This window comes from Spea bombifrons, chromosome 8 (genome assembly GCF_027358695.1).
Source record: "Spea bombifrons isolate aSpeBom1 chromosome 8, aSpeBom1.2.pri, whole genome shotgun sequence".
Taxonomy (NCBI): domain Eukaryota; kingdom Metazoa; phylum Chordata; class Amphibia; order Anura; family Pelobatidae; genus Spea; species Spea bombifrons.
Window position 1 is genome coordinate 19,718,448 of NC_071094.1, and position 26,158 is coordinate 19,744,605.

A 26,158-nucleotide genomic window follows, 5' to 3' on the forward strand; every position below is an offset into this window, starting at 1 on the left:
TGATAGGAGTGTGATTACATGCTACCTATGCCATCCACCCGACACACACCATTACACATCCATGCTATCACACACACTGATTCATATACTTATTCATTCACAGATACTCATTCATTCCCTTAATCACGCATACTTGCCCATACACCGCCCCCCACCCCTTACCTGAACTGCAGATCTCTCACTCGTAGACTTCTAAAGGGGCCCTGCTGTTTCCCTCTGTATGAACAACTTCTGTTGCCCTGCCCCCAGGGGAAGAAGGAACGGAGCAGAGTCATGTGACATGCATTCACGTGCCTCCGCTGAGCTTCTGCTTTTCCTGGCCGGTACAAGAGACGCACAGGTAAGTAGACTGGCCCTTTTCGGCCGATATATTTCGGCCACCGATATATATTGGTGCATCCTTAGTGCAAATGATATATCCTCTGTAGCATACAATACTAAACTGGCTCTGAAAGCAAAATCAGCATGTGCTAATTTTGGAAGTTGTCATACCACTTTACACTGTGCACTGTGTGTCAGGAGCTTCATGAAATGGGTTTCCATGGCTGCTGCACACAATCCGAAGATCACGATGCGCAATACCAAGCATCGTCTGTAGTTGTCAGGGTTCCACTCTGCCAGCCTGCACTATGCAATAATTATTCATTATTGTCTACCTGCAGCCACTAGTGGCCACCCTTCCCTCACAGGAGCACCCGTTTAATTATTTGGGACAGCTGAGCCACGTTATTAGTATATTAGCCCTGCCTTGTATATACCTGCCCTGCCTTTATATACCTGCTCTGCCCTCCAGTCCGGGCCTTTGCATTAAAGTGTATTCAGCTTTGCTGTTTTTTTTGTTTCCTGGTCCTGTGCTGTTCCTAGCAATTATCTGTTGGATTCTATCTGTTTTGACCTAGATTGTCTTGACCTTGATCTTGGCTTCTGATTTGGCTTTTGTGGTCTCCTGGTACTGACCCAGCTTGTTCTGACCTTGTTCTCGGCTTCCGATTTGGCTTTTGCTCCTGGTATATGTCAAACACCCAAGTATGTGTTAAGCAACATCTCTTGAGTATAGTGATACCACCAATGCATGGGTTTGTCTGGTTGTTTGTAGGCTAAAAGGTCACATTTGGGAAGTGCACTTTTTTCCCCCCATTTTGGTCAGTCTGTGTCTATGCCCTGTCTTCATTTTAACTTTACTTTTCTCCTATGCCCTATCTGTGAACCCAGCCTCTCCAATTTACCCCATCAAACCATTCATATATATATATATATTTTGTTGTTGTTGTTGTTTTTAAGTAGACACCCCTTGGGTATATGAAATGATTTTATTTTAACTCTTTCCATGTCAGGATTTTTGGGAAGATGAAGATTTCAGCCCTTGCTCATAATAATAAACTTTATTTGTTTTTATTTTTATCATTTTTGGACTTTTTTTTTACATTTTGCTGGAACTGAATCGTTCCCCTGATGGGCAACATCACTGCATAATTATTTTTAAATGCAGTAAGGGCCGCTCTAGATCTGAACTCCGTTCACCACCCAAAATTGATGCTCCAGTGGCCAGAGCCACCAGAACATCTGCTATTTCTTTAGAAGATTCCTCTCTTTTTTCAGATCCCATGGCCAGGAAGGCAGAAGGGGCAGCTAAGAGATCTTTTGAATCCTCAGCAGCTGTCTTTAAACCAGGCATTGCAGCGGCCTCAGTAGCTAGGGCTATGTGGCTTCAACAAATTGAAGATGATATCCTATGCGGTACAAGAGAAGAGGATATTCTCAGTGGCATCTCAGATGTGAAAAGCGCTGCTAATTTTTTTATGCGTCTCAGCTATGTAATCCATACACATGGCTGCTAGGGCCTCTGCCTTATCAGTTGTGTCTAGAAGGGCTCTATGGCTCAACGCCTGGTCAGCAGACTCAGCTTCCAAGCAACATTTGTGGGGGATCCCCTTTTCTGGGAAAGATCTGTTTGGGAAGGAACTGGAAACTTTATTGGAAAAGGCTACTGGGGATAAGTACTTCTTGCCTAAACGTAAACCCCTACCACGTCTCTGTCCAAATCCGTTCAAGTCTTCCAAAGGTCAAGATTCCAGACCCCAGGCTCGGTTTCGTGACAGACCTTATGGTTTCAGATTTTGACCCTTCCGTAGTAGAGGCATACCCTCCTCATCTAAAGTACTGATCCCAGTGCCTGCTCTCCAAAGAGGTGTTTACTCCCACATCTTCGTGGTTCTCAAACCATCAGGAGACTTCATGCTTATCATACACCTCAAGTTTCTAAATCGATTCGTGACTTACAGGAAGTTCAGGATGGAATCTATCAAATCCAACATGGCACTTCTTTCTGAAGGGGATTTCCTGGCTACTCTCGATCTTCAAGACGTCTATCTCCATGTTCCCATCAGGCAAGATTCTCAGAGGTTCCTTTGGGTGGCAATTCCGTCTACATTAGGGACTCGTCACTTCCAGTTCCAAGCCCTTCCTTCAGCACCGAGAATTTTCACGAAACTACTATCAGGGGTTGTGACTTTCCTAAGGAAAAAAGGAATCAAGGTGGGCCCATACCTAGACGACTGGCTTCTGGCAGCAGGTCCTCCAGATGTTCTTTCTCAGCAGATCCACAGGACTGTTTCCATGCTTCAAGGTTTGGGATGCATTGTCAATTTTGTCCCATTTGCTTCCCGCAAGAATAATTCCCTTCCTGAGGTTTATCCTAGACATTACGTGTCAAAAGATTTTTCTGCCAGTGGACAAGATTCAGAACATTATCAGCCTTACTCGCTTGATTCTTTCCAGACGTCTTTCCAGTCTGAGGCTTCTCATGCGCCTTCTCGGACTGAGGGTATCTACAAGGCCTGCCGTTGGATGGGCCCTTCTGTATATTCATCCTCTACAGTGTTTCATCCTGAAGTCATGGGATCGATCCATTCCGGCACTCTCAAGAAAGGTCTCTCTTCCTCCCAGCGTTTGTTCTTCCCTCAGATGGTGGCTTCAGGCGAAAAGGCTGGGTTCAGGTCTGGTCTGGACCGAGCCCATTTGGACAGTCGTTTCCACGCCAGTTTATCTAATTGGGAAGCGACGATGGACAAAGAATTCCGTCAAGGTTTTTAGTCCAACCACGAGCGCCATCTTCATATCAATATGCTGGATCTTCTGGCAGTTTGGAAAGCATTCCTCTCATGACAGTCCAGGTTGTGAGGAAAAGCAGTAAGAATTCTGTCGGACAATCGCACGGTAGTGGCTTTCCTGAACAAACAAGGAGGCACAAGAAGTCTTCAGTTGGGAAGTCTTCTTGAGAAGATTGGGAAGTGGGCCGAATTTCATCTTTCTCACCATTCAGCCATCACTGCGGATTTCCTAAGCAGAACTTCTGTTCTTCAAGGAGAGTGGGGCCTGAGCTATGCAACGTTTCAACAGATCACGAAGATCTGGGGGATTCCAGAGATCGACAACAGCCAACAAGAAACTCCCTCTGTTTTATTCCCTGTCAGCAGCAGGCCATCTGGATGCCTTTTCTCGGGTTTGGGCCTTCAATCTGAGTTATATCTTTCCCCCTCTTCCTCTCATCGCCAGAGTTCTCTGGAAAATCAAGAGGGACAGATGTCGGGTGATTCTAAAAGCTCCCGACTGGCCCAAAAGGATTTGGTACCCAGAGTAGATCCGTCTGTCCATAGAGAGCCCACCAAGGTTGGAGAACAAACCAGACCTGCTTTATCAGGGGCCTGTCCTCCACCCAAATCCCTCCTGTTTCAGTTTATCAGCATGGCTCCTGAAAGGGAGAGTTTGATTCAGGCAGGTCTCTCTAAAGAAGTAGCTGAAACCTTGATGAAGAGCCGGAAACAAGTTATCAATCTCCGCTATGATAAAATCCGCAGAGATAGAATGCAGAGGGTTGTTGTGAATGGATGTTTCTCAGCCTGTACCCAGGTATTAAGTGGAGTGCCTCAGGGGTCTTTCCTCGGTCCTCTTCTTTTTAATTTATTTATAAATGATCTCCCAAGCTGCAGTGAGAGCCATGTCACAGTTTTTGCAGATGACACAAAATTAGGCCAGGTAATTCAGACTAATCTTGATGTTTCTTCTTTGCAGGAAGATTTAGACAGAGTTGGGGACTGGGCGTGCAAGTGGCAGATGAGGTTCAATATAGATAAATGCAAAGTTACGCATTATGGTAAAAATAATAAAAATGTGACCTATTCTTTAAATGGAATATCCTTGGGGGAAACTACCAATGAGAAGGATTTAGGAATAACGGTTGACAACAGACTTGACAATGCCAGCAAGCAACTGCGAGGGCCAATAAGGTTTTAGCATGCATAAAAAGAGGTATCGATTCAAGGGAGGAGGTTTATTATCTTGCCTCTTTACAGGTGTAAGGCACTTACCTCGGGAACACGGCGGACGTCCTCCTCTTCTCCCCTGCAGGGACGCCGCCTCATAGATTCCGCTGCGTCGCTATGGTGACGGAGGACGCGGTTATGCTCCCGACGTCCAGGAACGCTCCCCCCCGGGCTATTTAACCCCTTAAGGACAATAGGGGTTTTTACTCGTAGTATATTGCGGGACAATGGCTCTTTTAACGTTTTCCAGTGTTACTGTTTAGCTGTGATTTTCTTCTCTCTCATTTCATGCTCCCACACATATTTTATATTGTTTTTTTCAGGATAAACAGGGCTTTCTTTAGATACCATTCATTTTATCATATCATCTAATTTACTATAAAAAAAAAATGATAAAATATGGGGATTTTTTGTAAAAAAATTACTTTTTCTCACTTTTTAAACAGAAAACTTTTACTCATCTGCAAAAACTAATGAAAAAACCTGCTAAATAGATTCTACTATTTGTCCTGAGTTTAGAAATACCCAATGTTTTTATGTTTTTTTGCTTTTTTCTACACATTATGGGGCAATAAGTACAGGTAGCGTTTTGCTATTTCAAAACCTTTTTTTCCAAATCTGGTCATTATTCCCCCCATGTGCCATTTCAGGTATCTTTGAAGCCGGCCAATGAAATTTACCCCATCAAATCATATATTTTTAAAAACTAGACACCCCAAGGTATTTGAAATGCTGGTTATTTTAACCCTTTCAATGCACTAATTTTACCACTACCCTTTGTGAAACTTTATGGTAGTAATTATTTTTGTATTTTTTTCACACATGTTGTACTTCAGTTATAAATTTATCGCTCCTGGTATATGTCCGTGTCACACAACACCCCAATATGTGTTCAGTAACATCTCCTGAGCGCAGCGATACCCCCCATGCATGGGTTTGTAGGGTTATTTGGGAGGTAAAAGGCCGCCTTTGTGAGGTGTGTATTTTTTTTGCCATTTACACATCTGCCCCATGTCCCATATTTGGGACATCTTTGAACCCGGCCAATTCAATTTACCCCATCAAATCATATATTTTTTAATACTAGACACCCTATGGGCATTTGTAATGCCAATATTTTAACTCTTTCCATGATGGAATTTTTGTAAAGATAAAAAATTTTAGGACTTGCTTATTAAAAACTTTTTTTTTTTTTTTGCTGACAGTGGGGATTTTTACATGTTACCATATTTTTAACATTTTTTTAAACATTTTTGACCATTTTTTAAAAAAAAATTTTAATTTTTTTTTTGTAATTATTTTTTTTTTTTTTTTTTTTTTTTTTTTTTTTTACACTAGTCACTCATTAGTGAGCTGGGCTCCATTGACCTTGCATGGTTGGATGCAGTACCTGCATTCAACCTGCAGGAGGAGCTCGAGAGTTCTCAAGAGGGTCTGGATAGACCCTCTGTGAACTCAAATCTCTTGTTAATGCCATCCTGTGAATGACGGCAACGTCATTCACAGGATGGCACTTGTGGTTGCTCCTCGGAGCAATCACAAGGCGATCGGGGGTCGGGGGGGTTGTGTTGCTACATGCCTCGATACTGAGGCATGTCAGCAACACAGTTTATGCTTAGGAAGCGATTCCGATCGCTTCCTAAGCAGTTTTAGCCGGGCGCCGCCGCGATCTTTGATGATCGGTGCGGCGGCGGCCATTTTTCCTCCGGGGAGGGCTGCCGAGGGCTGCCCTCCCCGGATCCACGGTCAGCCTCACTTGTGAGGCTTCCGTGGATGCTGCAAAGCCGCCGATCGCGGCGAAAACGCCGCGATCGCGGCGATGCAGCTATTTAACGACAGCCCGTACATGTACGGGCTTTGTCGTTAACCCGTTGCACGGCAACCCCGTACATGTACGGGGATTGTCGTTAAGGGGTTAAAGCTCTCTCTCACTGTTATGCCGGTGCTCAGTTGTACTGTGGCTCCCTTGTGGATGTTCCTGTTATTCTCTGAGCCTATCTACGTTCCTGATCTTCTCTGTGACTACTGGTATCATGACCCCAGCTTGCTAAACGACTATTGTGACTTCTGGTATCCTGACCCCGGCTTGCTAAACGACTATCGTGACTTCTGGTATCCTGACCCCGGCTTGCTAAACGACTATTGTGACTTCTGGTATCCTGACCCCGGCTTGCTAAACGGCTATTGTGACTTCTGGTATCCTGACCCCGGCTTGCTAAACGGCTATTGTGACTTCTGGTATCCTGACCCCGGCTTGCTAAACGGCTATTGTGACTTCTGGTATCCTAACCCCGGCTTTGTTCCCGGCCACCCGTGCATACTGTAACACCGCCAGAGTTCCTGTTACCAACTCCAGGCCTCCCAGTGCGTGTTCCGTATTGAGCAAGCGTGTTCAATTCCTGCAGCTTGGATTCCTTCCGGTAAGACATACTATAAATCTCACAACAGGTCATTGGTAAGACCTCAGCTTGAATATGCGGTACAATTCTGGGCACCGGTCCTTAAAAAGGAAATTATGGAATTAGAAAAAGTGCAAAGGAGGGCTACGAAATTAATAAGGGGATTGGGTGATACTAGTTATGAAGAGAGACTAAAAAAGTTAAAATTATATACGCTAGAAAAACGGCATCTCAGAGGGGATATGATAACATTATATAAATATATGCAGGGCCAATATAAAGAGCTCTTCAGTGGCCTGTTCATTAACAGAAATATACAAAGACTGGGCAGGTGGAGGAGGTACTCTATTAGGGAAGGGGTTTGCCACCCATGGTTTTAGCAAGGAAATGTGAAAAACAGGATGAATTCGACAAGTGGCTGGTAATTTCAACTGAACCGCCACTGGGTTAATGATTTTTGTGATGCTGTAGGCACCAATGAATTTAGGGGTTTTTTTCGAAGTTTTTTCGATGGCACTGGCAGGCGTATGTTATTTGTAGATAACCAGACCTGGTCTCCGCAGCGATATTCAGGTGAATCGGATCGATGGCGATCTGCGTATAGCTTATAGGTTTTACGAGCTTTAATCAAGTTCTGTTTCAGGATCTTAAATTGTTTTACCAACGCAGAGACTCAGTCAGTGATCCCAGGGACCGTTAAATCTGTGGGTAGGCCAGGGATCATGGTAGGGTGGTAGCCATAATTCACAAAGATTGGAGACATCTGTATGGAACGCTGTTTTGGTTATTGTAGGTAAATTCGGCGGAGGGAAGAAATTGAAGCCAATCATTCTGGAGGCAAGTGGTGTAGCATCTTAGGTAATGCTCCAGTATCTGATTTAGCCGTTTGGTCTGACCGTTAGCTTGTGGGTGAAATGCTGTGGACAGCGTCGGATCGATATGAAGATTGCGACAAAACACTTTCCAGAAACGCGACGTAAATTGTACTCCGCGGTCTGAAGTAATGGTCTTAGGTAATCCATGAAGCCGAAATACCGTATTAAGGAACAATGAGGCCGTGACCTGATGCTGAGGGAATACCAACAGTGGGGATAAAGTGAGCCATTTTCGTGAATCTGTCGACCACCACCATTATCGTATCGTGTTTCTCTGAGGGTGGTAGATCCACAATAAAGTCCACGGATATTTTGGACCACGGAACAGAAGGAGTGGGTAAAGGGCGGGGTAGTCCCACTGGTCTTTTACGTACAGTCTTCGTTCGGGCGCAGGTAGTACATGAACTGACAAAAGCAGAAACATCCCTATTCAACGACGGCCACCAAAAACGACGCCGAATGAGATCTGCAGTTTTCTTTGTACCTCCATGTCCGGATAGGAGGGAATCATGACAAGTTTGTAAAACTTTTAAACGGGCTGGAGGTGGTACAAAGATCAAACATTAAATTCTTACCTGAGAATTTCCTTTCCTAATTACTTAATTCCTATGGAAGCAGCAGGGGTGTCACATATGGCTTCTCCATTCAGCAACACGGAGTTCGTCATCACGGATCCCGTGTTGCCCCTCCCCCCAGGCGTCAACATCCCCTGATTAAAAAGAGTAAAAAAAAAAAAAACAGTTACATTTAAAAATAATTATCCAGTGATGTCACCATCAGGGGGAACTATCCAGTTCCAACCAAAAAAAAAAATAAAGTTTATTTTTATGAGCAAGTGCTAAAATTAGCACTGTATCTGACGTGGAAAAGGTGAGAATACTAGCCTTTCAAGGAGTGTTTCCATGGGAATTTTTGCCCAGTGATCCAGTAGAGCATTTGGGAGGTCAGGCACTTATATTGGTAGAGAAGGCCTGGCTTGCAATCGCTGTTCCAGTTCATCCCAAAGGTATTCGATGGGTTTGACATCAGGGCCACACTAAACTCATCCAACTATGCTGAAAGTCAGTCATGCTGGAAGGACCTCCTCCAAACTGTTCCCATAAATGTCTTGGTATGTAAACACTTCCATTAAAAAATGTTGGTCACTTAGCTGTTATCGTTAAAAATTCTAGCTGTGCTAACATGATTACAAAAGAGGTTTCTAATGATCAATTAGCTTTTTAAACAAAAACTCGGATTAGCCAACACAATATGCCAATGAAACACAGCTGGTAAAGGGCCTCTGTACGCCTAAGAAGATAATTTATTAAACATCAGCAGTTTCTAGCTAAAATGTTACGTCGGATCAGGCACCACAGGTGATGGACCCACAATGCAGGAATGGCGAGTAAATCCGATAAACAAGCCGGGATCGAGGCAGGCAGCACAGGAGCGTAGTCAAAAACGATAGCCGAGGTCGGGGCAGGCAGCACAGGAGCATAGTCAAAGAACAATAGCCGAGGTCGGGACGGGCAGCACAGGATCGTAGTCAAAGAACAATAGCCGAGGTCTGGTACACATAAATAGCAATCAAAAGGCACAAGAGAAACAAACACCCTGAGAACAAAGATATGGACTCGTTGAACGGGCAAGGAAACACAGGACCAGGAAGTTTAAATAGGGCCAATGGTGGAAGAGCAGGTACGATGACGTCATCGCGACCGGCGCAAGAAAAGCGTCGTCGCGATGGCAACAAAACAAAACAAACCCTCCTGCCAGTGGTACCTCCGTGAATGACGCAGAAGCGCCACACAGGCAGGAGAGGAAAGGAGACAGTCACCGTGGACATGCAGCGGCGATCGAACACTCGATCGCCGCCGACATGCCTGCGGCGGCTTAACCACGATGTTCTCTCTGTCTGTGCTGCCACCGCGAGCGACGTGGCGGTGCCACACAGGCAGAAGAGGTACTGGTCGGGTGCCGCGAGCATGTAGCGGCGGATCGTCTCTCCGATCGCTGCTGACATGCTGCGGCAGCCCGATCAGGACTGTCAGTGGCAGGGAGGCGTGCCTGCTCGACACGCACGCCCCCTCGTGTGCGTGCCGCACGCACGGCAACACACGAGGAGGACGGGCGCGAGGAACGCCGAGGGACCCCAGCCGGACAGGTAGGCATGACATAAAATAGTCATTTACAACATTAACAATGTCTGTGATCTATTTGATGTTATTTTAGCCCCTACAGGACCGGGGGGGGGGGTTACCATGTTTGCGCTAAAAGATCAGAGCCGTTTTTGCTATATCTTTCGTCAACTGTAATTTCTCTCTTTCTCAATTAGCGCACCCACACAAATCATTTTTTTTTCAACACAAAGTAGGGCTTTCTTTTGCATCCCAATAGTTTCAGAAAAAGAAAAACTGCTAAACAAAAGTATATATTTGGGATGTCATCTTTTAAAAAAGTATTTCACTTTAACACTTTTAATTTAACCATTTTAGTGGCAGTCTGTCCTAAACATTGCAGTAAAAAAATTTTTTTTTAATTTTTAACAAACCCATTCTATCAAAACACAGTATTTCATTATTTTACATGCATGGGTAGGGCATGTCTCTTTGGCACTTCTGATTCAAAATTGGAACATGCACATTACAGTTTTCAAACATGGAATTTTGGCAGATCAGTTTGCTGGGTCCAGGTGTCATCTGAGATACGGTAGATGTCTCATATTTCATTTTAACCCCCTAAAACTATATATTTCCAAAAACTAGACAGCTCAAGGAATCTAGTTAGGGGCATATTGGCCTGTCCCATGCAGCTGATTCCACACCGCCACCTTCCAAATTTAGTCTAAAAAAGAAAAATCACATCCACTTTGCACTTTCATGGTTTTTGTGGATTTTGTTTGAAACAAAATGGGTCTTGATTTGTGTTTGGTAACACCCCCCGAGTACAGCGATACCCCACTTGCATAGATAAGTCAGGTTTCTCACATATTGTGAAGTCAAAACTGGAACGTGCTCTTTTTAAACTTTATATTTTTAACTTTAATATTTCTTTATCACATCACTTGTAAGTGACAAGTTTAGGTCACTGACAGCGATCAGGGAGACTGATCAATAATCAACTTGATAAAGACCTCATTGTGAGGTCGAAACGTTGTTGCTGTCTTCCTTTAATAAATCTGCCTGGAACCCTTGAGTGCCTGGAGCCTTTTTATTTATTTTGATCAATAATCAATGACTTAAAATGCCACTTACAAGTGATCAGGTAATAATTATGTATTTTTTTTTATTAATCATTTGTTATTTTTTTCATAATTACACTAGATGACCCTCTCTCTTTCTAGGACAGGTTTATCCAGGGGCTGCCATAACTCCTATTGGCCAGGAGTGATCTGATCATCATCAGCCCACTTTTGATTGGTTCTACAGCAGTTTTTAACTGCTGCAGTTACCAAACTCACAGCATTTGACCTGGAAGCACTCTGGACTTTTGATCAGTCCTGTTATTTTTTTTAAATTATTATATATATTTTTTTAACTCTTTAAATGCTGATGCTCCATTTGAGCAAAGCATTGACTGATATTTAGTCCCCACAAGCTTGTGGAGACAAATATTAACCCCTGCAATGCTGCGATGGTGTATGAAGGGGTTAACACTGCACGATTGCTCTTAACAGAGCAATCAGGCAGCAGGGAAGGGTGGGGCTCGTCTCCTCTGGCAGCTGGGACACAATCGTCGGTACACCGGCAATTGCAGGATCTTTGATCACTCAGCATTCACGCGGCATTGAAGGGGTTAGCGCTGCACTGTCACTCTTATGGAGCGATCAGGCAGCAGGGGAATGTTGTGGCAGGTCCCCCTTCCTTGAAGCTGCCTGTGGCAGCTGAAAACGTGATTACCGGTTTACCGGCGATTGCATTTTGAGCCTACAGAATCGCTCCGTGGGAGTGATTGAAGGCTCGGGGAGGGGCTCGGGTGTCTGTGCTACCACGATCAACACGATAGTGGCGACGGGGCATTTTTGGGGGATGACGTACCTGGTACGTCCCAGTTCGCAGGTACCATGACAAAATTTGATTTTCTGTCAGAAACAATGACATTTCTAACTGACTCTATACCTTTGAATAGTAGTGTACATATACACACAAAAAAAACACATTACATACCACATCCCCCTCCCTTTTGTTCCTTGTGGCCTGTAGTTCCCTCGGTGAGCAGTGATCTGATCAGGTCCCGCTGATTATTATTATTATTATCTTTTATTTATATGGCGCCAACAATTTTATACAGCGTTTAATGCAATACATATATTCAAGAGGAATGACAAGACGAGAATTGACAGATACATTAGGTGGAGAGAGCCCTGCTCGCAAGCTTACAATCTTGAGGGAATGGGGTGACAAACATAAGGCACAGAGAAAGGGTGAGAGAGAGCTCCCTGTGCCATGCTATTTCCCCCAAACTTACACATCTATGCTATCACACACATACTCATTAAATTACTCATTCACAAACATTCATTCATTCACATATACTAATCATTCACAGATTCACTCATTAATTCCCTTAATCACACATCCTTGCTCTGGCGTTGATCAAGCCCTGTTTTCTTGTCATAACATCTTTTTTTGTTCACAGATAATCAAAGATGGTGAAGAACACTCTGATCTGAATGAAGTTGCAAAACTTTTCAATATCCATGAAGAATAATGAAGTTCCACAAGTCACCATAATTCTTCCACTTATCAGTCTGAATTGGAGCCTTTTAGAAAATACTAGTGCGTTTTTGTTCTTACTGCTGCACATATACATTCTACATCCTGCAACTGCAATGGCGCTAAATCTAAGCTCATAATCAATATTCAACATTAATACAAATGGAAATATAGGTCTGATAAGACATTGTGAGTTTGATGTTTTTTTCTCATTTGTATATGCAAACTGCAGACTATTAAAATGGATATGAGCGGTATATATGTATAAAAATCCATGTGCTAAGTTTGAAAAGTGGTCTTATTACCATAGTAGCCAAATAAACAGTCCAGTCAGCAAGAGCATTCCTTTGTAATGGAGACCGCTGAAGGCCACCTATTGGCAGAACTTTTGTACTTTTAAAGTAGGTTTGAAGTGCTTCTATTCAAGGTATCTTATTGTGTGTGTTATACCATTTGACGTTTCAAAGAACCCTTCAGGGTAGCAGGAGGGTTAGTAGTTTCAGGCACACACAGAGTTGCATAGCATGACATTACATAACTCTGCAATAGTGTGTGGGTGTCGTGTATTGAGGTACAGTGTATGTTTGTGATTGCGTATGTGATAGGATATGTGTGTATTACTAGCGTATGAGGTTAGAATATGCCAGCAGATGGTGTTATGTATGTGTGGTAGTTATGGGGGAACAGGGAGCTAGGAGTGCCAAAGAAATCCCGCACACAGCCATCAATAACTCTAGGCTTACCTCGGTTTTGGCTCCAGAAGAGGAAGCTGATGTCATAGCTGGAGTTTGCTCTGCCCCTTCACGTTCACAAAGGAAATTGTAAGACAAGGATGCCTGTGGCTGTATAGACGGGATCTTCAAAGTGTCCATTCACCAGCGGGTTACAAGCATAGGCACTGGAGCTGACCAACTCACACGGCACGTGGTGTGTTCAGGGCCAGCCTTTGGGGTGTGCGACCTGTGCGACCGCGTCGGACCGTGCAGCGGCGCCCCCTGGAGCGTGGCGCTCCAGGGGGCGCCGCCGCGCGGTCCGACGCCACCGTAGCGTACCGCTGCCGCCAGCAGCGTACCTAGCGGGGGCGGTCCGCACCGGGTGCCGCTCATCTGGGGGGGGCCCGGCACCCCTCCAGAGCCGGACAGTAATGTCCGCCGCTGGAGGAGCAGGCTCGCAAGGGAGCGATATCGGAGGTCTTTAATAGACCTCTGGCTCCCTTGAGTGATTTTAAGCCGGTTCAAGGATCTCTGATCGCTGATGAGCGGCACCCGGTGCGGACCGCCCTCCCTTGAACCCAGCTTAAAATCACTCAAGGGAGCCGGAGGTCTGTTAAAGACCTCCGATACCGCTCCCTTGTGATCCGCGCGGCAACATCTGCTGCGCGCTGGGGTTTGTTGTTGTCAGATCCCGGCGCACAACACTGAAGCCGCGCCCACCGCTGTCCGTGCCCTCTGACCTGGAAGAAGACAGAAGAATTGAAGAAGAGGAGCGAAGAGAAGGAAAAGGAGCTGTAAGGAGAAAAGAGGAAAGGTAGGAAAGCATTCTGTGAGAGTGAGAGTGGATTAGTGTATGTGTGGATTAGTGTATGTGTGGATTGGTATGTGTGTGGATTGGTAAATGTGGATTGGTATATAAGTGTGGATTGGTATATATGTGTGGATTAGTGTAAATGTGTGGATTGGTATACGTGTGGATTAGTGTATATGTGTGGATTAGTTTATATGTGTGGATTAGTTTATACGTGTGGATTAGTGTATACGTGTGGATTGGTATATGTGTGGATTAATATATGTGTGGATTGGTAAGTGTGTGAGAGTGATGGGTGTTATGCTGTACCATTTCCAATGTCTTTTTCATGATCTAATTATGCTCTAAAAGTACATCATAACTCCCATCATTCTATACTGTTCCATACAGTGGCAGAGCTGGGAGGCAGAGGCCTTACACCCCCACCACAGGACTCCTGAAAGGTAAGTGAACTTTAAAGAGGGAAAGGGTAGATAGTTAGGAGGGGGTAGATAGGGAGAAGGGAGTGAGACAGGGGAAAGGGGGTAGATATGGAGAAGGGAGTGAGAAGAGGTAGATAGGGCAGAAGAGAGTGAGAAGGGGTAGATAGGGCAATCATACTCCTATCATGCCAAGTCTGCGAGTACATCCTGGAATCTGGGTATGCCTGGGCATGATAGGAATGTGATTGCTGTTAATCATATATATATATATATATATATATATATAATATTATTTAATTGTTTTGTCCTATTTTGGTGTATTACTTACTTTAAATAAAAGTGTTAGATTTTTTTTATGGTGTGGGGGGGTCATATTCGGTTTTGGCCAGGTAAATGCTGCACTTTTGGTTTCAGTCCAGAATTTGTTTTGGTGCATCCCTACTACTAAGCCAGGCAATGAAGTGCTGGGCCTACACCACATCAATGTTTGGCGTAGTATATAGTGATTGGGGTTTTGTTACAAGTTTTGTTACAAGTTTTTATTCCTTTCTTTTTTTGGGATGGGGGGGCGCCAGAGGAGTAGTCCGCACAGGGCGCCAGAACACCTAAGGCCGGCTCTGGGTGTGTTCATGGTGGGGAGAGGAACAAATACAGAAGAAAGAAAGTACACCCTCTTTGAATTATATGTTTTTTACATAGGACATAATCATCTGTTCCTTAGGTGTAAAAAATAAGTAAAAAGAACCTGAGATGAACAACACATGACACTGTCATGATTTATTCAACAAAAATAAAGTACACAGTATGATTCAATAGCTTACACAGGGCGCCAGAACACCTAAGGCCGGCTCTGGGTGTGTTCATGGTGGGGAGAGGAACAAATACAGAAGAAAGAAAGTACACCCTCTTTGAATTATATGTTTTTTACATAGGACATAATCATCTGTTCCTTAGGTGTAAAAAATAAGTAAAAAGAACCTGAGATGAACAACACATGACACTGTCATGATTTATTCAACAAAAATAAAGTACACAGTATGATTCAATAGCTTACAGAACTGTCTTTTGACATTAACTTCAATCTGCCCAAGTTGGAGTACCGGCTCTTTGCTTTGAAAGTTAATTTTCCCAAAAGTAAAGGTAGTTACTCTCACCCCCCCCCAGCTGCATCTGTTTGTGGTGTGGCAATGCCTGCTACCTGCGCCAGAGTAGCCAGCTTACACTAGGGCCTAGTTTTTCAGCTCTGGAAGTCCGCTCCCAAACGTCATGGACTGACAGTGTTTGGACGCTTTGCCCTGGGGATGAAACCGATGAGTGGGTTTTCAATTGCCCACTCATTCACATTTAACATTTTTTCAATCAACTACTTTTTCTTTGCAACTCTTGCTTTTTCCTTCTGATTCACTACCGACCAAACATAACACACACGTACACAATCATTCCAGTTATGTGCCATTTACTTCAACGCTAGTCTACACTTAACCTTATAACTCTGCCAACAGTCTTAAATTTCCCTGGACAGTCCCTTTTTTCAGTCCTGTCCCATCAACTTCGGGTAAAGTAGATATGCAAATATAGGTAGGTAGAAAAAAAATATATAAGTTGTATATTACCTGGCAAAAATAGAAGTGGAGGGGATGAGAACCAGAAGGTAGATTCTTGCCAGAGAAAATGTTTATCTTTGATTTTAAATTTAAAGATGCGTGGATACATTTAAAACCCTCTGACCCTGGATATACATGGTCCAATGGCCAGGTTAGCTCCTGCATTGATTTTATGTTGTCCTCTGCTGGTTTTAATCTCCAGGACATGTTTTTAGAAGATAATGAATGTAAACTAAAAGTGCGAATGGCCTGTGGAAACCTATGTTACTAGAGAACGAGGAAATCAGGAATAATTTTAAAGTCTCTTTTTTGGACTGGTGGGTAACCATCAAGTCCAAGATTAAGATTTTTTTTATTGTTGCTGACAAGAGGAGGAAAAAAGAGAGCAAACAAGTTTTTAAAGAATGCCTAGATGGAGGCTCTCAGAGTGGACCAAGGTGTTCGGGGAATGGTCTTTCTATCCTCCAAGGAATGGTACGTGCTAGAACTAGATTGTCCTGGCCAGATCCCCTAGCCTACCCCTTCTTCTGTCCCTGGAACTGGACACCCCCACAGTAGCCATCCTGGCTACACCATCCATCTTACCTCTGTCCCTGGATTTATTGTGTGAGATTGTTGACCCAGGAGCGGTGGATGGACTGAGGTCTCCACACCGGGTACCCAGAACCCTTTCCTTCTTCCCAGCAACATGCCCCAGAAACTGTAGATTATGTTGATTGCTTTGAGGGGTGCATGGGACATTGGTCTTCACACCCATTCCCCAAGGGGGCTGGGTGGTTGGCCCAGATCCCCCAAACCCCTAGCATGGATGCCCTAGCTGAAGCCCTGGCAAGGAGGCAGATCACCACTGTCCTCTGCCCATCCCTTCCCCTTGTTCCCAAGCCAGACCGCAGCAGCCAAGGAGGGTCCAGTCAGGTAGCCTCAGAGTTGGTGGTGCCCCTGCTTTTAACCAATGCAGCTGAAGTGCTGCCTAAGGGACAGTGTGCCACTGGCCTCTGCCCGCTCCATTCTGTGACCCCAGCTGCATTGGCTTTACTCCCACATTGTTACCCAGAGGCGGTGAATTTTATGGATCCTGTAACCCTAGCAGAAGTCTTGGGAATGGGAGAGAGGCAGGTCGGCAACTCTGCACAGCAGATGGAGTATACAGAAAAGGATACATGTGGCTTCCCTCCCCTTTCAGTGGATCATACAAACATAGCACCTGGGCACCTTTATACCATGCAGGTTGATTGGACTACGGTTGCCACCAGCAGTCCCCGGAGGTGCCGGACAGTCGGCCCAGAAACCCATATGGAAGCCTTTGTCTTCTGCCCAGTGGCTGAAAGGACTCCAGACAGAAGGCACATTTGGTCCTTCTTCCCAGCGGCAGTTAGGTTATTTGGGAGAAGCAGAGTGCGGCTGGGTGAGTACTGCTCTTTTGTTGGGGAGTACCAATTGGTGGCTGGCAGTGGTGGTCCAGATCCACGGACTGACTTTGGAGTCAAACCGTCTGGGGTCTTCTCCAACGTCAGTCTCCCCCCGAATAAAGGAGATATGTGACGTTACTGCTGTCTAATAAATGTTTCCTGGCCTGGAGTTTGTCAGCAAGGGTTGCAGAGGGTTTAGCTGGTTTGAATGGACAACACGATATTCTATGGCCAGTCTCTCAACAATAAAAGGACAAGTTATCCTCCAGTCTTTTCTGTTTTTCCTCTTTGGTGGATGGCTCTCGCTTGAAACTCTTCTTAGAAGCTTTCTTACATTTGGTCTCAATCTTAGCCTTTTTGTCATCAGCGTTGGATTCTAGCACAGTCCTTACACACACATCTGGAGAACACATTCAGCTAGTAATTCCAAAACGTCTGTTATTCCCCAGACTCCTTGGAGTGGCCTTTGACATTCTGTCAGGGCATGGGTAAGCAGGTCTGGTAGGAGCCTAGTTGCAGGGGATATCCAAGGCTCAGTTTGTACTCCACTATGCAGGAAGCCCTCTCAGGCAGGGTGCATGGCAGGAAGCCCTCTCAGGCAGGGCGCACGTCAGGAAGCCCTCTCAGGCAGGGCCCACGGCAGGAAGCCCTCTCAGGCAGGGCAAACGTAGTCAGGAAGGCCAGATCAGAACCAGGAAATCAATGCCAAATCAGAATCCAGGAGAAGAGTCAGAACAAGCCGGGTCAACACGGACAGCGGAAGAGCCAAAACAGGAACCAAGTAATGAAGTCAGAAGCAAGCCGGGTCACAACAGGTTAATCCAAAACAGAACACTGCTAGCAGGTATTTTATTAACTATATGCAACAGTACAATAAATAAATACCGTATTTATCGGCGCATACCACGCACCGGGGTATAACACGCACCCCTGTCCGGACCGGAAGTGAGGGAGACGCGGCTGCAAATCATGCAGCTGTAGGATTTATCGGCGTATAACACGCAGGTAGGGTTTCCTCTTCTTATTTTAGTTATAAATGTGCGTGTTATACGCCGATAAATACGGTACTTTTAAATAAGTTAAAGGATATAATGGAACATTTAAAATGAAAAATTGATTAAAACATTTTACATAAAATTATAATAATTACATAAAACCAGTCTTTGGGACATTCAGTGTATTCCAAGTAAAATGTCCCACATATTAAGGCACCAAAGTCTCTTTGCTTTCATTGAACCCATGCCTTTACGACCATTTAAAAAGTGTGTGTACATGTCACTTAAAGCCATCTTAAGACAAATGGAAGGGTCTATATATTCTTTCTTAAGCAATAAAATATTCCTGGTCTTCCAAATTGCTTCTTTTATATAATCCATAAAACACGTGACTGGTCAGCTGTGGGACAAGTAAAAAGGCCATATAAAACAACTTTATAGTTTAAAAACGTAAGGCCGCAAATCCATTTTTCCTTATGTCCTGTGCATAAAAGCAGTTCCAAAATATATGCAGCACTGTCTCATTTTGTGTACACTGATCTCTGGGGCACTTAGCAGTGGTACCAAGACCTCTCCTGTGCTACAGTTGCCTAGTACCTAGTAGGCAAACATTCATGCACTACCTGCCAACTCTCTGAGAGTTGGCTAGAAAGTGGTGACATACATTCTGCCAAACTCTTCTGGACTCTGTGAGAGAGTATTGTGCCACCTGTTCAGTTTGTTCCTTTGATAAAATAGCAGCAGTCAACTTCTTTGGATTTGATAAAATATCCGGGCTAAAATCTTGGAGGTGATGAAATTGTAGGTGACATACTGCTTTGGCGGATTTAAAAGCACAGGAGAGTTAAGAGAGCGCGAGTAAATATTTTCTAAAAATATGACCAACCGTGTAGTGTAAAAAAGTAAGCACATTCTTTATAAAAGTTTTTAAAACAGATTGTAAAAAACTTTATATATAAAATGCGCTTCACATCCCCTCAGGGGCGTACCTAGAGTATTTGGCACCTGGGGCGGATCCTGTATGTGGCACACCCCCCCACACACACACCTTAAAACTGCATAACCTCTATCGTTATATACTAGCACAGACATTGACAGGGGTACAACATAACTATTATCATTGTATACTGAGGCAAACATTGATGGTGGTACAGCATAACTGTTATTATATACTGAGGCAGACATTGACGGGGGCACAGCATAACACCTATCACTATATACTAAGCCCTAGCATAATCCCTATCACTATACATTGAGCCAGACATTGACAATAATGCAGCATAACCCCTATCACTATATACTAAGACAAACATTGATGTGGTATAGGCCTACCACTTCAGTGTCTGGCTTAGTAGTAGGAATGCACTGAAATGAAGCCAAAAATGACGCCCCCACCTTTATAAAAAATTTTTTTAAATCCCACACTTTTAATAAAATTTGACACATTTTTTTTATAACAATCATATATATTAATATTGTTAACAGCAATCACACTACTATTATGCCCAGGCATACCCAGATTCCAGCATGTAATAGCTGACTTCACACTCCTATCATGCCAAGTCAGCTAGTACATGCTGGAATTTGGGCATGATAGAAGTGTGATTGCTGATGTACATGCTGGAACCTGGGCATGACAGAAGTGAGATTATAGCCTCCCTATGCCATGCTACCCCCCCCCACTTACACATCCATGCTATCACAAATACAAACAACGTCATTCACAAACATTGATGTACTCATTCATATACTCATATTCATTTAATGTCTGGCATAGTATATAGTGATGGGAGTTTTGATGTACTTTAGAGCATAATTCCCATAATTATATACTGAACAAGACATTGGCAATGGTACAGGCTACAGCATAACACTCATCACACTTACTAATCTACATTTATTAATCCACTCTCACTCTCACTGAATGTTTTCCTATCTTTATCTACCGCTCCTTTTCCTCCTCCTCTTCATTCTTCCTCTTGGCTCTTCTTCTTCTGTGTCCTTCCGGCGCAGTGAGTGCGGAAGGCAGTGGGCGCTGCTTTAGTGTTGTGCGCCTGGATATGACGCCAAATCCCGACGCACAGCAACAGTTGCTGCATGGATCACAAGGGAGCAGGATCGGAGGTCTGCATTAACAGACCTCCCACTCCCTTGATTGACTTTAAGCCAGTTTGAGGGAGATCTTTGATCTCCCCAAGCAAGCCTGCTCCTCTAGCGGCGGACATTACTGTCCATCTCTCGCGGGGTGCTGGCGTGGTGGCACCCCCCTGATGAGCGGCACCCCCTGATGAGTGGCTAGGTACCGTGCTGCGTCCCCTTACCACCATTCACGTTTTGTTTGCATCCTTCCTCTCTTTTTAGTTTCTCACGTCTGGAGTTCCAGAAAAACATAAAACAAACAGACATAAGTTTCTTTGCCTACAAATCAGAAGGGGGGAATACCTCTCCTAAATCCATCATAATTGTTAAGAGTATTGCCTTGATTATTAAAATTCTCCCTTCCATTGTCAGCTTTCGGGTTTGCCATAATTAGGGATTACTCTAACCTTGGTGTCAGGGCCGATTCAAGGCTCTGGTGGTCCCTGGGCAAATAATGTAATAGTGGGGAGTACAGGTGCTGTAAGTGGGGGGCACAGGGCTTGTAGTGGGGGGGGCAGGGGGCTTGTAGTGGAGGGCCCACTAGCCCTGTTCCCCCCACTACTACCCTCTATTCCCCCCACTACAGCCACTGCCCCACAACAATGGGGAGACAGGTGCTATAGTGGGGGGGATAGGTAGTGTAGTGGAAGGGACAGGTGCTGTATGGGGGGGATAAAGAATATAGTGGGGGGAAAAGGGACTGAGGGAAAAATAGTTGATGTCAAGGGGCAGGTTTGGATTTCGCAATCCATAAAACCCTTGCACCTACTGTGGTAGGTGCTTGGGTAGTAAGCTCCTACGGATATTCATTCCCTAGTGTAGAATCCCATCTAGTGTTCAGTTTTCTAGTACTACATGCTCTTTTGGTTTCAGACTTCGGCTTGTCTCCTGGATTTTATAGCAAGACAGCAGGCTTCATATTTGCAATTTTAACACTATGAAAGAAAAACTGAAGAAACATGTGAACGAGGACGGTAGTAAAACGTCCTAAAAAGTGGATTCTCTAGACCAGTCAGCTGATATTAATATGTCTGACAAAGAGCTACCTGAATCCAAAGCTGCTGAAGCCGTGGCACCCCTGACTGAATGTGCGCCAAAGGCATTGTCAATACCTGCGAGGCGAAGAAGCCACCTAATCCAAAAAGCTATAGTAGGAGTAGAAACGGGTTTAAAAGGTTGAACGTATGAAATCAAGAGAGGGCTCGGAAGAGAAGAACGATGACACAGCGTCGCAGATAAATACGTCCAGACACGCCATTTCATGCTCGGGATGATCCGGGTAATACAGTATCTCACAAAATTGAGTACACCCCTCACATTTTTAGAAATATTTTATTATATCTTTTCATGTGATAACACTGAAGAAACGACACTCTGCTACAATGTAAAGTAGTGAGTGTACAGCCTGTATAACAGTGTAAATTTGCGGTCCCCTCAAAATAACACACAGCCATTAATGTGTAAACTTTGGCAACAAAAGTGAGTACACCCCTAAGTGGAAATGTTCAAATTGGGCCCAAATTTTGTGTGGCCAACATTTTTAACCCTCTTGGGCATGGTGTTCACCAGAGCTTCACAGGTTGCCAATGGAGTCCTCTTCCACTTCTCCATGACAACATCACGGAACCGGTGGATGTAAGAGACCTTGCCCTCCCCCAACTTCTGTTTGAGAATGCCCCACAGACGCTCAATGGGGTTTAGTTCTGGAGACATGCTTGGCCAGTCCATCACCTTTACCTTCAGCTTCTTTAGCAAGGCAGTGGTCATCTTAGAGGTGTGTTTGGGTCGTTATCATGTTGGATTACTGCCCTACGGCCCATTCTCCGAAGGGAGGGGATCATGCTCTGCTTCAGTATGTCACAGTACATGTTGGCATTCATGGTTCCCACCACAATGCTTCACTGTAGGCAAGACACACTTGGCTTTGTACTTCTCACCTGGTTGCCACCACACACGCTTGACACCATCTGAACCAAATAAGTTTATCATGGTCTCATCGGACCACAGGACATGATTCCAGTAATCCATGTCCTTAGTCTGCTTGTCCTCAGCAAACTGTTTGCAGGCCTTCTTGTGCATCATCTTTAGAAGAGGCTTCCTTCTGGGACGACAGCCATGCAGACCAATTTAATGCAGTGTGTGGCATATGGTCTGAGCACTGACAGGCTAACCCCCACCCTTTCAACCTCTGCAGCAATGGTGGCAGCACTCATACATCTATTTCCCAAAGACAACCTCTGGATATGATGTTGAGCACATGCACCCAACTTCTTTGGTCGACCATGGGGAGGCCTATTCTGAATGGAACGTGTCCTGTGAAACCGCTGTATGGTCGTGCCCAATGTGCTGCAGCTCGGTTTCAGGGTCTTGGCAATCTTCTTATAGCCTAGGCCATTTTTATGTAGAGCAACAATTCTTTTTTTCAGATCCTCCGAAAGTTCTTTGCCATGAGGTGCCATGTTGAGCTTCCAGTGACCAGTATGAGAGAGAGTGTGAGAGCGATAACCAAATTTAACACACCTGCTCTACATTCACACCTGAGACCTTGTAACACTAACAAGTCACATGACACCGGGGAGGAAAAAATGGCTAATTGGGGCCAATTTGGACATTTCCACTTAGGGGTGTACTCACTTTTGTTGCCAAGGTTTAGACATTAATGGTTGTGTGTTGAGTTATTTTGAGTTGAGTTATACAGGCTGTACACTCACTACTTTACATTGTAGCAGAGTGTAATTTCTTCCGTGTTGTCACATGAAAAGATATAATAAAATATTTACAAAAATGTGAGGGGTGTACTCACTTTTGTGAGATCCTGTAAGGGTAGGAAAGCGAAGAAGAAAAAGATTTTGTCCTGCGTGAAATTGAGACCAAAACACCTTCAAGGGAGAAAGTGAAAGAATCTGTATCGAATGCTCTGATGTCCAAAACCCTTCTAAACGATAACAGATACAAGAGAAGTGCCAGCTTTGCGGAAAGCTGACGCAAAGAAAGTGCAGTGTTGTCCAGCCAGTTTTCTAAGAAAGCAAGCACCACAGACCCATCCCAAAAAGAAGAGTATATCGAGGAAGGAGGACGCACTAGCCTAATTCCTCGAAGCAAATGGCACTCCGTAGTGTCTCTACATACACTAACACCCTGACAAGGAACGTGTGCCGCCAAGATAGCATTAATGGTAGAGAAAAAAGATGAGCCAAAAAACCTAAATTGATACCACTGGTGCCATAAAGGGACCAAGATGTTGTTCCATGCAGCAGATGTTCTAAGTTCACTACGCCTGAAGATATGATCTCCTAGTGGCTGGGGCCCAGGGGTCCCAGAGCAGGTCTCAAGCCTTGACAGATAATCCCGACACATCCCAGGAACCCTGGAAACTGACCAAGCCATCAGTACCAGTCGTTGCTGACACACCAGTGGATGCGCATTCCCCTCTGGATCAGAGATCTAGCGATGATGGAAGGACTAGAGGATCGGCACAGGATAGTTCGAACAGAAGAGGAAACCACAGGTGTTTCCTCCACAGTGGGGTGATCAAGAGAATTGTGACTCCCTGTCTGTGAGATGGAGAACCCATAGAATCATGGAGAATGCATACGCCCCTGATGTCGGCCAATTCTGAAGAAACGCGTCCACTGCCAGAGAGGGGGGATCCGGCAACCAACTGAAGAAATCGGTCATCTGACGATTTGACCTGAAGGTGAAGAGGTCCAGCTATACTGGTCCCCACACATGTTTAAGGGCCAGAAAAATCTTTGGAGCTAGACACCAGTCGCTTGCGTCTTGCCAGTTCCTGGAAAACCAGTCCGCCACCAAATTCTCCTTCCCCAGAAGGTATTCTGCTCTGATGGACAGGTGGCGTTACAGGCAGTATCGATAGAGGTCCTTGGTCAACTCTGAAAGAAGTCTTGACTTGGACCCAGAAGGTTGATGTAGCGGACTTGTAGAGAGCAATGGGACTTGTCCTTCGTGAAACTTCAGATAGCGAAAGTACCCGCAATCAATTCTAGACAATTTATGTGTAGAGCTCTTTCCTGCTCTGTCCAGAGACATGCCCTTGCATGTGGCCCCCCAGCCTAAAGAGCTGGCATTGGATTCCAGAATTAAATGGAGCTTCACCAAAGATGGTGCGACCATTCCAAGCTTCCATATTGGTTGAGCCACCAGCGTACTTCTAATCATACCTCGTCTGTAAGATGAATGGGTTGGTCGTGAGATGCAGGTAGGATGTCTTTAAAGGTTGCATCGCTCGGTAGTGAAGAGGACCGCGGAAGATGGCTTGAATCAACACCTATAATAGACCTAATACACGAGCCAGGTCTGTTAAGGAAGACCTAAAAGCCGACAAATATCTTTTCCGATGGCCACTAGCTTGGCATTGGGCACTAGATTGGGATCAGAGCACCGCTGCCACTGAATCCACCGTGAAACCGAGAAACTGCACAGATTGAGTAGGGGTCAATTCCTACTTTCCTTCGTTGATGATGAAACCGCGTGTGAGCACGTAACGTCGATTGGTCCTTCGCCATCAAAAGGATGTCGTCCAAGTATACTATATGAATTCCTTCCATTTTTAAATGTCGGTAGGTGATATGAAAACTGAGGGCCCGGAAGTTGATAACCGGTCGAAATTCACCAGAAAATAATTGCTGAGAAAAACTGGGTCACCCGTGGAGCTTTCTATGGCTCGTTTCTCTTGTAAGGCAGAGAGTTCCACGTGAACAAGAGACTCCGCTTCCCTCGACAGCTGAACCTGATGAATTGGAGAAGGTTGGTTACGGATGGGACACAAATTCTAGACGGAAACCCTGTACTGTTTGAAGGACCCATGGATCCAGAGTAATAACCTCACACTGAGGGGAAAAAATACATTAGTCTGCCTGCTACCGGAATGTGAGGTAAAGAGAGATGATAATCTTACCTGGTGCGTGTCTTGTCTTGAAAGGGGTGATACCCCTGCCTCTTGATGTGCCACTTTATACTGGGGAACAATACTGGAAGCACCATATTGGCCAGCTCTGCCCAAAAACGTTCATAGATGCCTCATAGATGTTTAAGCCTTGGTAAGGGAGGTGAAGATATTCACATGTCTATTTAGGTCTTTAATAAAGCTATCGCCAAGCAAAAGACCTTTGACGTTGGGACCCAATTCGTTGGTTGCGAGTTCCCTCAGCTTCCCATCTGACTTGAAAAGTGACACTTTCCGTCTCTCTGCCGAGATGACCGAATTGGCATTGCCCAACAAACACAAGGTGCGCTGTGCCCACTCACGTGCGGAAAAGGCGTCTATTGGAGAGCCATCGGCGAGGGCCTTTAAGCCCTGTTCCAGGCCCTTATGTGGATCCTTGCCCTTCCATGCCATAAAAGAGGCAAAAGTGGGATAGAATTCTGGTGTACTGGCAACTTTATCAGGAAGAGTAGGGCACAGACATTCTGCTTGAAGCTTCTTCCGCACTTCCTTATCGAGAGGGCGGCGGAGCCAGTAGCGCAAGAATCCGGCTATATGTGCTGGCGGGGTCCATTCTGACGAACGAGGGTGCTTCAGTGTTGAGGGGTCGAACAGAGGGAGTCTCGTCTGGTCCAGGATCTCCACTGCCGTGCTAGGATCCTTCGAGGAGCTTCTGGGACCTTCCAGCACCGTTTCCCTCACATAATGAGAAGGCAAACTAGGAGACCTAGTTCTAGGACTGTCAGCCACATACTCTATGACCTTGTATCGTTATACCGGTCCTCAGGAACCTGGGATTCTTGCGTGGAAAGCAGGGAGATGGTCTG

General features: G+C 44.9%; 1 protein-coding gene across 1 annotated transcript in view; it reads left to right on the forward strand.

Annotated features, from left to right (window-relative positions):
* AIFM1 (apoptosis inducing factor mitochondria associated 1) overlaps positions 1–12,478 on the forward strand; it is a 131,431-nt gene extending 118,953 nt beyond the window's left edge. Inside the window, exon 17 of the mRNA XM_053473684.1 lies at positions 12,217–12,478. Within this exon, the coding sequence (XP_053329659.1) occupies positions 12,217–12,288 (72 nt within the window). The 3' untranslated portion in view covers positions 12,289–12,478. The remainder of the gene's footprint in view (positions 1–12,216) is intronic.
* Positions 12,479–26,158: the final 13,680 nt, after the last annotated feature.